Source organism: Mucor mucedo (assembly GCF_025094135.1).
Source record: "Mucor mucedo strain NRRL 3635 chromosome Unknown EV154scaffold_47, whole genome shotgun sequence".
Lineage (NCBI taxonomy): Eukaryota > Fungi > Mucoromycota > Mucoromycetes > Mucorales > Mucoraceae > Mucor > Mucor mucedo.
Genome location: NW_026252331.1, coordinates 119066 through 134527, shown reverse-complemented (window position 1 = coordinate 134527; position 15462 = coordinate 119066). Strand labels below are relative to the sequence as shown.

General features: G+C 36.5%; 5 protein-coding genes across 5 annotated transcripts; 2 read left to right on the top strand and 3 right to left on the bottom strand.

Annotated features, from left to right (window-relative positions):
* Positions 1–2753: 2753 nt before the first annotated feature.
* EV154DRAFT_420959 (uncharacterized protein) lies at positions 2754–3020 on the bottom strand (the record flags this gene model as incomplete). Its single annotated transcript, XM_051595981.1, has 1 exon — positions 2754–3020. A coding segment is annotated over one exon (267 nt), but the record flags the coding sequence as incomplete, so codon positions are not given.
* Positions 3021–3661: 641 nt separating this feature from the next.
* Positions 3662–5163, bottom strand: EV154DRAFT_509451 (uncharacterized protein). The gene is made up of 2 exons (XM_051601610.1): positions 5024–5163; positions 3662–4937 (listed from the first exon to the last, which is right to left on the bottom strand). Exon 2 carries the CDS (start codon positions 4851–4853, stop codon positions 4077–4079), a length of 777 nt encoding a protein of 258 aa, XP_051457477.1. The 5' UTR covers positions 4854–4937; positions 5024–5163; the 3' UTR covers positions 3662–4076.
* A 3745-nt stretch (positions 5164–8908) lies between these two features.
* Positions 8909–9520, top strand: EV154DRAFT_421023 (uncharacterized protein; the record flags this gene model as incomplete). The annotated part of the gene is made up of 1 exon (XM_051595990.1): positions 8909–9520. The coding sequence occupies one exon, from the start codon at positions 8909–8911 to the stop codon at positions 9518–9520; it is 612 nt and encodes a 203-aa protein (XP_051457476.1).
* Positions 9521–10668: 1148 nt separating this feature from the next.
* Positions 10669–12228, bottom strand: EV154DRAFT_231277 (uncharacterized protein). Its single transcript, XM_051594500.1, has 2 exons — positions 11773–12228; positions 10669–11714 (listed from the first exon to the last, which is right to left on the bottom strand). Exons 1-2 carry the CDS (start codon positions 12107–12109, stop codon positions 10900–10902), a joined length of 1152 nt encoding a protein of 383 aa, XP_051457475.1. The 5' UTR covers positions 12110–12228; the 3' UTR covers positions 10669–10899.
* Positions 12229–12763: 535 nt separating this feature from the next.
* On the top strand, positions 12764–15361 carry EV154DRAFT_602773 (sulfate transporter family-domain-containing protein). Its single transcript, XM_051607313.1, has 2 exons — positions 12764–13074; positions 13149–15361. Exons 1-2 carry the CDS (start codon positions 12800–12802, stop codon positions 15190–15192), a joined length of 2319 nt encoding a protein of 772 aa, XP_051457474.1. The 5' UTR covers positions 12764–12799; the 3' UTR covers positions 15193–15361.
* Positions 15362–15462: the final 101 nt, after the last annotated feature.

Here is a 15462-nt window from a genome sequence, read left to right as displayed (position 1 = left end):
AGGTAAAAGGTCTCTTAGATCCCGAAGAATCCTTATTAGAGCCGAAGTGGCTGGAACTGCGTTTCTTGTTGAAACGCTCATTGTCCTTATTGCCATACGAAGACGAGGAGGAACCAACCACAGAGTAGCTACCAGAGGAGCCGGAAGAAAGGTAATCGGAGTCGGAGGCAACAACCAATTGGATCATGTCCTCCAGTTTACAAGGTAATTTCGTACCATACTGAGAGGAAATAGCACCAGACGTTTTCTCCCTCACTTGCTCTCTCAAAGAACAGTAGAACATCAGTACCAGTTGGACACCATCCTTCATATCCGCTTGTCGACGCAGCTTTTGGAAACGAGCACCATACGCACGACAAGATTCATTGGGGGCTTGACGGAGACGATTGACATTAATCATCAATAGGAATTTGCGGTAGGGGGTATCAAAATGATCAAGGATCATTGTTTCAGCTTGCTTCCAGGTGAGGTCCTTGTTGTCCAGATTTTCGAGAAACCAGCTGCGATCGTCCTTGTTAAGACTCATGGGTAGGAGTCGTTCCCAGTGAGCGTTCAAATCCAAAGCATGGGCCTTAAGAACAGTACGAAACTGATCGCAGAAATCGTACACAGAGTCAAAAGACTCAGAGTTAGGTCTCTCCAATGGTGTAGATGTCAATTGAAGAAAAGGGAGATCCTTGGGGACACGAGAGGCATTCTTGTCATCTTGGACCTTGGTTGGAGAGTTGATTCTTTGATATGCTGTCAAAGCATCCTTGGCATCCGTGTAAGAATTCAAGACCGAAAGATAATCCTGGTAGGAAGCTTTGGTGGCAGGACTGGCTTCATCCAGAAGTTGGTTTGAAAGGTAAGCAGCATACGCTTGATTACATTTTTCTTCCAATTTGACCAAGTTGTCATTAGCAGACTTCAAGATGGCCTTAGAGTCCAGAGCAACAGGAGCAGGCGCAGCAGGAGCAGTATCCTGTTGGGGAGTACTATCAGTGTCTTCCTCCATGGGTTCAGGGTTGACCATAGGATGGGCATTCTCAGAGAAAGAGAGAGGAGAAGAACCAGCGAAAGAAGGAAGAGGAGAACCAGCAGAGGTGGTAGAAGTAGCAGCAGAGTTGTTTGACATGTTTGCAAAATTCAAAGTAAAAAATGTGATAGTTGAGAATAGATTTTAAAAGAGAAAAACAATAAAGTACTTTGAGACTGCTTATAAGTTTTATTAAGAGTAAAAAGTAGATTCAAAGATTCAGAGGGTTCTATTCTAACTATCAGTTTGCATATTTATATATGTTAAGAGAAATCGGATTATGAATTTAGTTTGATGGATAAGTTACACAGCACTAAAATAGTGCTTGTAGTTGGATATGATATAATGTATAAGAAAATAGTTCGTGTTGTGATGTAATAATGTATGGGGTGATGAAGTGAGATTTAATTTTAATATTGTTTTATGGTGTGATTAGTAACAACAGTAGGTGGATCACCACAGTCTGCTTTGGTAATCTTGGTAATCATGGCATTATAACTATAGGTAAATTATAGTGAAGAAGATGAAGAGTAAAACAAGGAGGAGGAGGGTCAATGAGCTAATATAAACCATTTTCAATTTGACTTAATGGAACTAAGTATATAACAGAAGAGAAGATTACGCAAAATGCAACGTACTTCACAAAATTCTCAAAAACTGAAAGTTAAGTATTAAACGCATTTCTGTAGATCAATTACTCAAATTTGAAAATAAAACTTTACACTTTTCGATTTTATTGATTTTTTTGGGACTATTTTGCGGTAGACAAACAAAAACCTTCCATATGAGGCTTTAATTTTTTAACAACACTTCCCCTGATTAATGAGATCTTGACACAATAAGCGTTTATTAATAAACTTCTGATGTTAGACGTAGAAGAGTGTCAAAAAAAAACTCCCACACTTACGATTACACTTATGTTTTCATTTACGCTTTTACAATTAGGCTTATGACTCTAAAGATTTTTTTTACATTAATTTTGGGTGCGTCCTGTAACCATTATATGGGCTCTCTATTTTGACATTTGTCTAAACAGTTGTAAGAATGTAAGACGAAGCTGCTGAAATGACTTTTCTCACATCTTTGCAGGCTTCGGTAACTCTTTTTGATAAGGTGTCTTCCTTCAAAATTTACGGCGCTTTACATTACTCTTTGCCACGACCCCGATTTGTTCAATTGGGTTAGGCCCAGGAGAGTAGGTAAGAGGATACACACATTTGTACCCTCGATAATCAATGTGCTCCTTTATATTTTATGCGTGTAAATAGATGCATTATTGTCACTATATAGTGACCTTTTGTATGTATGTCAAAAGCAAGCTCGACAAGAAACATGCAATTCGCCATAAAATTATAGCCTTACTTTTCCATTCGCCAACCCAATTGTATAGTTCCTTAATCTTTGCCAGACTTTTTTTCCAATAGAGTGTAAACCTCTTTTCTTTAACGATAGGTTACATTCACTTCTCATAAAGTTATAAACAACGTCATGGAATTGGCTCAATAAATGCTCGGTCACTTAAATTATAGAAGCAGATGGATTAGTGTATCAATGAAATTGATAAAACTTCTTTTATGATCTTCATTCAAGATACATCCTTAGCCCATTTTTTATTGTATTGTCAATAATGCTCTCAAGTCATAAATGATACTATTCTACCTGTCAGTACGCTGCTCGAATGTGAATACCTAGCTGCTTCTCTGCAGATGATGTACTGTCATATATTTTTCAATCTTCAGCTAAAAAAAAGCCGAGCTTTATCCTGGACAGTATAACAAACATAATTTCGTTTTACATTTACCTCATCCACGCAGGTATCCTCATCTTTTGGCTTTTCTATCAACATAGGAGAAGTCAGAGATGATCCACTCGAGAAGACTGTGTTCATGTATTCACGGCGAGTAGCAAATGTCTCAACAACAATGTAATTTATGGATTCAGGACCATCTTCCTCGTCAATAACATTTCCATGTCTATCTTCATATAAAAATATTGTACTAATGTTAAATTAGTTATCAAAATAAATGCCCAAAAAAAAAAAAAAAAAAAACCTACACTGCCGAGAACCATGGTGACACGGTTTCTAAAAATATACTTTGGTCAGTGACATTACTTTCTAGAAGGACTGTACAGTCAAACCTAAGGAAATTGGCATTTTCACAAAAATAATTGTCACTTTCATAAAAATGATTGGCCGAAAGATAAAAATAATTGAAATTAAAAAATACATGTCGAAAGCTCAATTATTTTTGTCACTGTGACTAAGAATATTTATCTTTGCTAGCTGATTAAATTTGGCACTTAAGTTGATCATTAAAAAAAATCAGAAACTGAAGATTTTGACTTGTTTGAGCAGGCCAATCAAACTTGAATCTACTTTTTAATCTTACGCTTAAGTTGATGTGGATGATTCTCTTTAATGAAGTTTGAAAGTACAAAGATATCTCCTTTTAATATCTCTAAATGTATACATCTAAAATTTTATGGTCACACTATGTGGTTATTATGACCATTATAGTTTATGTTAGTCATCCAAATAGTGCCATGAAAGTATAATAATTTCAAGTCTGATGCTTTTCCTTTAAAAACTAACAGCTTGAATTCATAATACCAGTTCCCGAGTCTATTGCAACATACATTATCTGGATTGGCATCGAGTACTTTTAAGTCGTACTATTTATTGGGGTTTTTTTATTTTTATTTTTATTTTGTTGGGCTAGCTGTTGACTTTTACAGTAGCAAACAGAAAATTTTTCGTATCAGTTCAGATTCCAAGTAGACAATAAATATAACAACAATTAAACATTTGTATTTAAAAAGTGATCAGCAACTGACTGCGATGGCAATACTCTTAAGCTGCAAACCTCTTCCATGATAATTTTGTCCAAATTTTGTTGTTCCAATAATTCAAGATATATAGTTGCCATCATTTCAAACAGGGGCTTCCAATGACTGCGCAATTCCCAACAAGTTGGTGTACAACTCGATCTTACTTCAATAAGTTTCCACTTGCCAGTCTTTGATAGGGTCAACTTTGTCAGTGTCAAGGTTTTTTTGATTACTTGGACGCCAAGTGTGCACTTTTGATCATGGTGTCGATACTAGCCTTCTTATTATGCTTAATAATATGAAGTAACGCACTGCTACACTCTGCCAATAATTTAAGCGTATCATCCAAAGAGTGGCTAACATTCTCCTTTTCGAATCCACTACTAGACTCGATAAAAAACTCCTCATTGTCGGTCACCGTATTTTTCCCCAAAGCATCTGCATACTTTCTATCTGAATAGCTCGCAACATAGTTGTTATTTTCCAAAGCAGCCATTCCATACGTCTCTAGACCCTTTTCACACCAAGAGAATTCGATAAGGTTTGTTTCCTGGCTGAAGTACTTAAACATTGGTATGATATATTTAACAAACGAAGTACGTTTGTGGTTATTATTGTTGCGTGTTAACTGCTTGCAATTGGAGTGGAAATCCGTGAGCGTATAACAAACGATATTCATGAATGTACGTGTAGTTCCAGTAGCTTCCAATCTTTTCTCGTGCTTCCAAAGCATTTCAGGAAAATCCTCCCTACCAGCTTTCAACACGTCATTTAGGAAATCAGAAACACCAGGAAAAGAATTAAACGATGTTAGGTTCTTTTGATCGTCGGAGCAGCGTTTATACTCTTCTATAACCTCTTCATTGATATCTGTCTCGCTGCCCATCAGGGATTCCATTGCAATATCACACCAATCCCTCATCTGCTCTCTATCAACATACTGAATCTTCGGTTTGTTTGGAGAAGTTGGCTCTTTTGATTCAACCTCAAGTTTATACTCTTTCATAAACCTGTCCTTCCCTTTTTTGCTGGAGAAATAATTGTATGTTTGTTGAATAAATGGCTTTATCACCGCTGGTATTTCTAAAGACTGTATTTTATTTGTCATAATTTTATACGGTGAGCTTTGGAAATGTTTAGACCTCCGTATTTTTTTCAAACGTATTTTTTTCATACCACATACAGAAACTCCAGCCAAGACCAGCAGGCCAGTATGTTTGCACCTATTTAAAATGCATCCCTGCTATTCACAGTTCGTGAGTTCCAAAAACTCAACAACTCTGCCTAGGAGGTCGCCCTCCTATAGCAAAGACTAGCCGCAGCCGCAATATCACAATATATCTTTTTCAATTTAGCTTCTTTTCAAAGAAACAAGAGCCACTACTAAACAAACCTTTTTACGTGATCGATTACTTTCATACGATAAAAGAAGTATGTTGAGGGAAAAGAAAAGGAAAAGAATAAAGTGTGTGAACCAGCTTTATTTATAGATAAACAAGCTTATGTCAGGATGATTTCATTTGTCTATTTTATCATCCATAATGTTTGAGCCTTTACTTAAAATAGAAACACTTGCAAACAACTCCCAAGCAAGTCAGTGCTTGGTAATTGTCTATACGTGTTTCAGTGGTAACTTGTAATGATAGTGAAGCAGATTTTATGGAAAACAGAAATCGATCATCCCATGAAGTTTAGATGATATGGCATGTCAATCGACGTGTATACCATCGCGTGATTCTAAAAAATACGTTTGAAAAAAATACGGAGTTCTAGAAATTGCCGAAAATGACGCATTTATTTAGTGAAAATTTAAGTGAACCGCTGCGGACGCTCTTACTAAGCTTATGTGTTCCCACTCAAATGTCGAAAAGTTTCACATTTCAAGATATTCTTCCATCAAGCTGTTGGAAAAAAATTCAACAGCATGCATTTTAAGATTTGCACATTATCTAGTTAGTCTATAACGGAGGATTTATTAAGGACGCACCCAACTGAGTTCGTCATGCCATACCTATGTGAAGAAAAACATTAAGTATGCAAAGCTTATCAGGGCCTTTAAATTCAACCCTGTTTTTTGATGTTCAATATTATTGAATACGGAAGATTTAAAATTATCATGGGGCTAAAACGTTTCATTGCATCTGTTTACGAGAAACCATATTTTATTTGTTGTTCCTAATAATACAATCCCAGTTGATTTCACTCCAACATCCAATGTGATACATACTCTCTGAGCCACGCTTTATTTTCCTTTTTATCCCTTTCTTTCTTATGTCTTTCTAAGCCGCGCATCGTGATTAACTATGGAGAATATCGATCATCAGCAACATAGTGTATCATCGCAACAACAACAACAATAACCGCAACAACTCAATCAACATCAGCAACAATAATTAGGTCAGCAAACTCAACAGCAGAAACAACAAAAAGAACGCCAAGATCAACAAAAAAGTACAAACAACCACTACGTAATTCAGGAAGGCGGAATTTATCTAGGTGGGCGACTCATCCACGGGTTTCAAGACAAATGGAAGGAGATCACATCTCATCCATGATCATTATCAGTGGTATCCCAAGGTTATCAAATTCAATTTGCAAAGAGAGCGATTCCATAAAAATCTCATCAAACGAGGATGTCGCCGAAAAATCAGCAAGCATTGGATACAGGAAGAAGTTTCTAAGCGCAGGAATAATGGAGGTGTCACCAACTCAAAACAAACAATTTCTGTCTAACCTATTTACGATTTAAGAACCGAACAAGCACACGGCCAATCCTGGACTGTCAGAAGTTAAATCAATTTACACAATGCAACCATTTCAAGATGGAGGGTGTTCATGCCCTGCAGGATATAAAGAACGATTACATCTGCAAATTGGATCTCGAAGATGCTCATGTAGTGGTTCCAGTCCACCCACAATCCAGACCATAATTGACATTCGAAAACATGAGCGTAGTGTACCAGTACAAATCCCTTGCATTTGAACTAAGCAGCGCATCGAGAGTCTTCTCAAAGTTGATGAAATATGCAATCAAACCGTTAAGAAAACAAGGCTTTCGTCTAGTTTATTATTTGGACGACATTCGTCTACTATCAAAATCAAAGATAGAAGTAGAGGATCTGTGCAAAGCAGTTACCAACCAACCATTTGGAATCATTGGGATTATAATAAATCGAGACAGAAAAGTATACTGATCCGATAGCAATCACGGAAATGTCTAGAACTCCGTATTTTTTTCAAACGTATTTTTTAGAATCACGCGATGGTATACACGTCGATTGACATGCCATATCATCTAAACTTCATGGGATGATCGATTTCTGTTTTCCATAAAATATGCTTCACTCTCATTACAAGCTACTATTGGAACGCAGATAGACAATTAACAAGCTCTGACTTGCTTGGAAGGTTTTTGCAAGTGTTTCTATTTTAAGTAAAGGCTCAAACATATTATGGATGATAAAATAGACAAATGAAATCATCTTGACATAAGCTTGTTTATCAGCCTATAAATAAAGCTGGTTCACACACTTTATTGTTCTCCTTTTCTTTTCTCTCAACATAATTCTTCTATCTTATGAAAGTAACCAATAATGTAAAAATGTTAGTTAGTAATGACTCTTGTTTCTTTGAAAAGACACTAAATTGAAAAAGATGTATTACGATATTACGGCTGCGGCTAGTCTTTGCTATAGGAGGGCGACCTCCTATGCAGGATTCTTGAGTTTTTAAAACTCACGGACCGTGAATAGCTGTGATTGCACTGTAAATAGTTGTAATCATGCTGGCCTGCTGGTCTTCTGGCCAGAATTTCTGTAAGTGGTATAAAAAAAAATACGTTTGAAAAAAATACGGAGGTCTAGACATTTCCCTCTTAACCACATCGTTAAGCCTTATAAAAGCCCAAGAGGATCCACCCATCTTTGTCCTTGGTTAATAAAGATGAAAGCCAGCCTCTCAAGGATTGGGATGGTCCCTGCAACTCTTGGTCAGGTATGCAATAGTTGGCGCATGGCTTGTTGACGACCTGTTCAAATGTCTAGGTAAAATAAAGAAACTTGCTGGTTTACAAGGTACTTATGTATGAAGACAAATTTAAGTATAATTATTAACACTTACTTCCTTATTTGATGTGCAACTGTAAAATGAGTGTTCGAGGAAACAAAATTTAGGTAAACCATAATCTGTCTTGGACAATATTCGAAGTATAGTTTTTTTTTTTTTTCAGTTTCGAGAGTTATGAGGATACGTGGAATAATTAAAGTGGAAGATGAACTATATATGATGAGCAAGAGAAATCAAGATTGAAGAAAAGGTTATTTTATTACTTCTGTAAGTATTTACAACTCTTCTTAATGAAAAGCAACAACATTTTCCATTAATCGCTCTGTTTATTTTGTGTGTTAGATTTTCTTTCTTGACTTCCTTAGTGCTATGCCTCATGTTACGATCAATGTTGCTGTTTCTATTTTTTTTTTTTTTTTGTATTTGAGCAAAGTCTCATCAGAATTTAACAATAATAATAAACTTAAACGAATTGGTCTTTCATCGTCAGAAGAGTCTGATAACAAGTACCTTGTATTAGTAAGCAAGCCTTGGGATGTCATTACATGGCTCGGTGGCCAATATAAGTGGGACATAACGTGTCGGAGGACACAGACAAGGGGGCCTTTGTGTATGAATTTGGTATGTTGACGTGTAATTTCAGTATTACAATTGAACCAGTCATTACAGGCTATCATCGCAACTCTATTGATCGCTTTGCAAAAAAGTAATCTGTTCCGAACTTAATAACGAAATACAACCCTACTTACAAAGTAGCTTACATATCATATGTAACATCATGTATAAAAATAATATCTCAAACCCGAGCGAAACTAATATAATCAATATTGGCCCACTTCATAAATACACCAACAATTAAATCTAGATATACTACCCTGTTGGGCTCATAAGACTTTACTAGACAAAAAATGGAACGGTGGTATCTAAGAAGATTTGATGGAGGTAAAAAATAATAACAACATTAATAATGAACAAGGAAAAATTGTCTACGATCCGATGGAGGATGTTCTAACACATGTTAATGATCCAAATGTAGTTCTTGAAACAACCGCTAGCCAGAAAACCTACTTGAGTGTTAAATGCCCTGAGAAAACTGCAGAGGAGCTTTCTTCCAAAAAACAACCGAAGCCCAAAGTACCCGATTCAGATAAAACATACAATTACTATAGTGACTTTACCAGGGAAACATTTATAGATCGTATGCTCGAAAAACCTGAAGAACGCGGATTGGTGGCCAAGGTTACAAAAGGCCTAAATAGCAACTATCGCACATCACTAAGATGGTGGAATCAATATAAAGAAACAGAGGAGATTCCAAACAAGAAACCCGAAAGAAACGGTGGCTCTAAAAGCTCATTTACTACTAAATACAACGAGTATTTACAGGGTCTATTGGATAATGAACCTCAGTTATTTTCGGATGATATTATGAAAAGCTTAACTGAACAATTTGAAGGTTTCACCATCTCTAAGTCGCAACTAAATAATTATTTACGCAATACAATGCTCATCACTATCAAGAAACCATTGTTTGAACCTGAAATAAGAAATTCACCAGAAAACATGCAGACCAGATTTGAGTGGTTTACGAAAAGGGAAGGACTCTAATCTTGATTTTACAAAGAATTGTGTTTTCATTGATGAGGCTGGATTTCACATTAACATGAGGAATAATTGGGCAAGATCAAAAAAAGGCAGCCCAGCTATTGTAAAACGACCAACAACTAGAGCGATAGCACATACTATTATTGGTTCTATCCATTCACCTAGTGTTGTTCATGTTGTGATGAAAAAACCTCCACCCAGAAAAGAAATCTACGAGTAAAAAGAGAAAAGCTAATAATGGGGCAAAGAGAAGCGAAGATCCCAATGATAATAAACCACCAAAAAAAGGCACAACTACTGCGCATTTCGTTAAATTCATGAATGCGCTTTTTGATATAATGGATCTTGATGAAAATTTAAAGGAAAATTATACTGTAATGGACAACGCCTCGATTCATAAATCCAAGCCAGTGATATGAAAGATTGAACGTAGAGGTCATAGGGCGATGTATCTACCTCCATAATCATCTGAATCAAATCCAATCGAACAGTTTTGGGGAGTAGCCAAAGGCAAAATGAAGCGTGATCGATTATTGGCGGTAGAATTGCTGATGCCTGTAATGATGTGCTCATCAGCGACCTCTATGGTTTCTGTAATCACTCAAAGCGCCAGATTATTAAATGTTATAAAAAAACATCATTCTAATATATATATACATATCTTACATAAATGATTGTTTTTAAAACGACAAATATTTATGATCAACCTTAAGCGCTAAATTTAATTAGCTGGCACGGATAAATACTTTTAACCAAAATGACAAAAATAATTGAGCTTGCGACATTTATTTTTGTCATTTTTATAAAAGTGACAATTATTTTTGTGAAAATGCCAATTTCCATAGGTTTGACTGTATGCGCCATTATTTAGAAAATATGCAGTTTTATGTATGTTTGTTGTACACGCATCAATTCGAAAAAAATAAAAATATTTGTTGCCTCGAATGTCACAAGGTACGACGACCAGATTATGAGGTAATATGAAAAATGATCACGTATTTAAGATGTGAAGCGTCTGATAGGGTAAAAAAAAAAGAAAGTGTCAAACAAAGTGGTTACAAAGTTTGCAAAATGTTCAAATTATTGCGCCATCCATGAATTTTTATATAAAAAGTCATACAATTTTTTCATTTACGATTCAAGCCGGATTTCGAATATATATCCTTCTAGATGGAAGATCTTGTTTTGCCACAAAAAAAAAAAAAAAAAAACTTGCTGTCTAAGTGCATACCATTTTGGTATCTGTGTGTGCTACCTTGTGGTTTGATCAAAGTGGATGAATAATGAAAACTCGCATATTAGCAAAACTTTATTGAGACCAGTTATAATAAGTAACACAAGTTTAGAGAATAAAAAAACAGGGATTATGTGGTACACACATATTAAACTAATTGGGTGATTCGTTTTTTTCTGTACCTTTCACAAATAGGTAGATAAGTCCTGCACTTTGTGTCTAAACGAGGGTATCGAACGACGACATAGGAAATAACAAAATTGCAAAATTGCTTTTGAATCCAATATAATGGACAATAGTTTTCAACGAAATAAGAGACTTGTGAGGTCTGTTCTTTGGGAACATTGGTGGATTCAGATGGGACAACAGTGGGCTTTTGCAACGAGTCTAAAACCTTTTGCCAAGCAATGGGGTCAAACACTTCACACTTTTCCTTTGTTGATGATGGAGTTGCCCAGGTGGGGTCATATAATGTTGAGTTCGCTATAATTTCTTCAGTGGTCATTGTCATTGTGTGGTTTAGTACGATAGACATTAATGCCGGTGCCAGTAAAGGATATGTACGGATAAGGTCTAATTTTTCAGTTGGTATTGGCAGGCAAAGATCCTTTTTCTCGTAAATATTCGACATGTCCCAATCTGGAAGAGAGGCATGTGCCAGATATACGTTGTTTGTGTTAGTGTTGGTAACCACAGGTGGATATAGAATATTCCAGTTATCGTCACTACTGTTAAATAATGACAATGAATTCGAAGGTGTTTCGGGAGATACAGTTACATTATTCTCGGTAGCTTTTCGTGGAGGTTGAATTCCCTCTTTACATAGAACTAATTGCAAACGAAGTTTGTCATTTTCTGCCTGTAGCTTTTCCATCATTTCTCTAACCCATTTAACCTCAAGTTTTAGCTGACTGTTTTCTGCTTTACACTGACCCATTTCAGCTTCCAAAGTGTTCATATATTCTAATAGAAAAAATTCAAATGAGAATCCCGAGTTCATGGCATTCAAAAGTAATTATACCTTTTCTTCTGTTTCTGAAATTTCTTGCAGATATTTTGTTTCTCAACTGTCTTCTTTCCTTTGAAGGCATCATTTTTAGTTGCTCATGAGTTGGTTCTTCGTCTTCTTCAGAAGGTGAACTTGTGAGATGTGAAGCGGCTGTAGTTTCAGGAGACACCTGTTGTTGCTGTTGCTGTTGTTGTTGAGATTGTTGCTGAGTCAGATCGAGGTTTCCATTCTGAGTCATTAGAAAACTTAGTAATTCGGTAGAAATGGGTTTGCTGGTATCCTCATTAGTATCGGGCTGTAATATCCAGTCCAAGATGGGATCACTGTGTGTATTGTCGTTATTGTTCATGTCGTTGCAAGGGTTAGGGGCAGGTTACTGGTTTCTTGTGAGAAAATCTGACCGAAAATCTATCATTAAAATATAAATAGTCACATTTTTCCTTTTTTCTTTTTATGTCTAAAATGGACCATTTGTACCCCAAAAACCATAAACGTGGTGTCGAAAGATAAGGAAGGGAAAGCATATATTTTAATTGTACATTATAATATTGAGGGTTTCTTATTGGCGCGATCCATCGATGTTTGATCAATGGTGAATATTTGTACTGGTATGAAATAATTTGTAGCACCTGTTTGTTTGGTTGAAAGAATTACCAATAATGGACTTTATGGTCGCACAAGAGACGGACAACCTATACATGGCACCTTATTTCATATTCAGAACAAACTAAATGCATTAACGAATTCGAGATTTTATTTTATTTTGTACAATATGCCTCGAAAGGGCTCTCTTAAACGATAGTGTCATTTGACGATCTGATTTGTATAAATAACCTTTTTATGTAAGGATTAAAAGTCCGGATTGTTTTTAGCCATTTTAGTCGGATGTGTAAAAAGATGTAATCACTCAAGTCGATTGCGCAATAAAGGTTGTACGAAATACAATAAGTTATAATGCAATCCATTTCGTATAAATAGCGATAAAGTTTGGGCAAATTTTTATTTTTTTAATTCTTAACAAAGATCTTTATATTCATAAATGACTAATCGTTCTTCTGCTCATGCAGCAGATATCATTATTGATTACGAAGAGGACTCTTATAGAAAGCAAACACAAGAATTCTTCCATGATTTACCCCACAATATCCAACAATACATTATAAACTTATTTCCTATCGCTAGTTGGATCCACCGTTATAATCTTCAATGGCTTCTTCGTGATTTAATCGCTGGTGCCACTGTTGGTGTTGTCATTGTTCCTCAAAGTATGGGTTATGCTAAAATTGCTCAACTCTCTCCTCAATACGGTCTTTAGTAAGCTACTTGTCTTATTTATCTTTATTTTTTAAATCAATCAATCTAACCAATCTCCTTTTTTTTATAAATAGCACTGCTTTTGTTGGTCTCTGTGTTTATTGTTTATTCGCCACATCTAAAGATATTAGTATTGGTCCCACTGCTGTTATGTCATTACTCGTTGGTCAAACTGTCACTCGTATTACTTCTGTTCATGAAGACATCACTGGTCCTGAAATTGCTGTTGCCTTGTCATTATTGACCGGTGCTATTGCCATGTTTATCGGGCTTGTACGTCTTGGTATCGTTGTCGATTTCATTCCCGCTCCTGCTATTGCTGGTTTCATGACAGGTTCAGCTATTACTATTTCTATCGGTCAATTTCCTAAGCTTTTTGGTATCAAGACTGTCAACACACAAGATTCATCTTACCTTATTTTTGGAAACTTCTTTAAACACTTGCCTGATACCAAACTCGATGTTGCATTCGGTTTAAGTGCTCTTGTTTGGTTATACGGTGTTCGCTTTGCCTGTCAATATCTCACTAAGCGTTATCCCAAGTATTCTACTACGCTCTTCTTTATCAGTATTATGCGTAATGGTGTTCTTGTTGTCTTTGCTACCTTGATTGCATTCTTGATGAATATTGGCAAATCTGTCTCTCCCATTAGTATCTTAAAGACTGTACCCCCTGGATTCCAAGCTATGGGTGTTCCCGCAGTCTCTACTAATCTTGTATCTGCTGTTGCTAGTTCTTTACCTTCTGGTGTTGTTATTTTAATTCTTGAGCATGTTGCTATTTCCAAGTCTTTCGGTCGTATTAACGATTATACTATTGACCCCAATCAAGAAATTATCGCTATTGGTTTTACTAACATTTGGGCTTCTTTCTTCGGTGCTTATCCTTCCACTGGTTCTTTCTCCCGTACTGCTATTAAAGCCAGATCCGGTGTTAAGACCCCCATTGCCGGTATCTTTTCTGCTATTATTGTTTTATTAGCTCTTTATGCTTTAACCCCTGCTTTTTACTTCATTCCCGATGCCACACTTGCTGCTGTTGTCATTCATGCTGTTGCCGATCTTGTCTCTGGACCATCCTACATTAAACGTCTTGCCAAAATCTCTCTTTGGGAGCTTTTTGTCTTTGTAGCTGGTGTGATTATTACTTTCTTTACCACCGTCGAATACGGTATTTATGCTTCTGTCGGTCTCTCTATCGTCATTCTTTTAGTCCGTATTGCTCGTCCCAAATTCTGGAGTCTCGGTCGTATTCCTCTTTCTTCTTCCACCGGTACAATTCAAACATCCAACGAAAAATCCGATCTTATCGAACAACAAAACTATCTTTATGTTCCCCAAAACCATCCTTCTCTTGGAAAGCTCGTGGAAGATCTCCCAGCTGGTATCTTGATGTGTCGTATTGACGAGTCTTTTACCTATCCCAACTCCAGTTATATTGCTGATCGTATCATTGCTTACTGTAAGGAGCATACACGTCGTGCAAACGTTGTTCTTAGCAAAGGTGATCGTGCCTGGAACGATGATGCTAATCCTGTTCGTGATGCAGCCCGTGCCAATCTTCCCCGTCTCCATGCCTTGATTATTGATTTCGCCTCTGTCAACCGTCTTGATTCCAGTGGTCTCCAAGCTATTGTGGATGCTCAAAATTCCTTAAACCGTTATGCTGGACAACATGTTGAATTCCATTTCTCAAACATTCTCCATCCTGCCATTCGTAAGTCTCTCATTGTCTCTGGTTTTGCTAATCAACCTCGTGCTGGTTTTGACGATGAGCATGAAGCCAATGAAAAAGAAATTTTGCCTATTGTTCCTGCCTCCAGAGACGGGCCTGTTCAACGCCACCAAACTAATCACACCAGTACTTCCACTACTGGCGATGATATCGAAGAAGCGGTCGAAACACATTATGCTCAAGATAACAAGGAAGGCAAGACATTTAATTCTTCGGATGAAGAGTCTGTTACCACTGCTCATTCAATTTATCTCCCCCGTGATCGTTATCCTTTCTTCCATTGGAGTGCTGATGAAGCTGTTCGAACCGCTTCAAGAAGTATCATCAACCGTCCTGAAGAAAGTTCCACTGTTGCCGTCGATCATGCTGAACCTCAGCATTAAATTTCAACCTTCCACCCCACTCATTTTTTTCTGTTCTTTACAATCTTTTATTATATCACTACTACTACTTAATCCACTTGTACTCTAAACAAGAAATGTACTTTTATTCTATACATACATTCACACTATTTGCATATCTTAAATAAATCTTTATTATTATTTTCAATTCATATTTTTTTGTGTTATTTTGTGCTGTATCTAAATGCTATTGTTATTAAGAGTATTTTAACCACTATTGTTTAGAGCGGTTTTTTTTAGAGTTAGCTTGAG

Coding starts and splice junctions, on each gene's coding strand:
- EV154DRAFT_509451 (XM_051601610.1), bottom strand. CDS start 4,853: ATGAAAGAGTATAAACTTGAGGTTGAATCAAAAGAGCCAACTTCTCCA.
- EV154DRAFT_231277 (XM_051594500.1), bottom strand. CDS start 12,109: ATGAACAATAACGACAATACACACAGTGATCCCATCTTGGACTGGATA. Junction 11,715..11,772: donor TTTCAGAAACAGAAGAAAAG/GTATAATTACTT, acceptor TTTTTCTATTAG/AATATATGAACACTTTGGAA.
- EV154DRAFT_602773 (XM_051607313.1), top strand. CDS start 12,800: ATGACTAATCGTTCTTCTGCTCATGCAGCAGATATCATTATTGATTAC. Junction 13,075..13,148: donor TCTCCTCAATACGGTCTTTA/GTAAGCTACTTG, acceptor TTTTATAAATAG/CACTGCTTTTGTTGGTCTCT.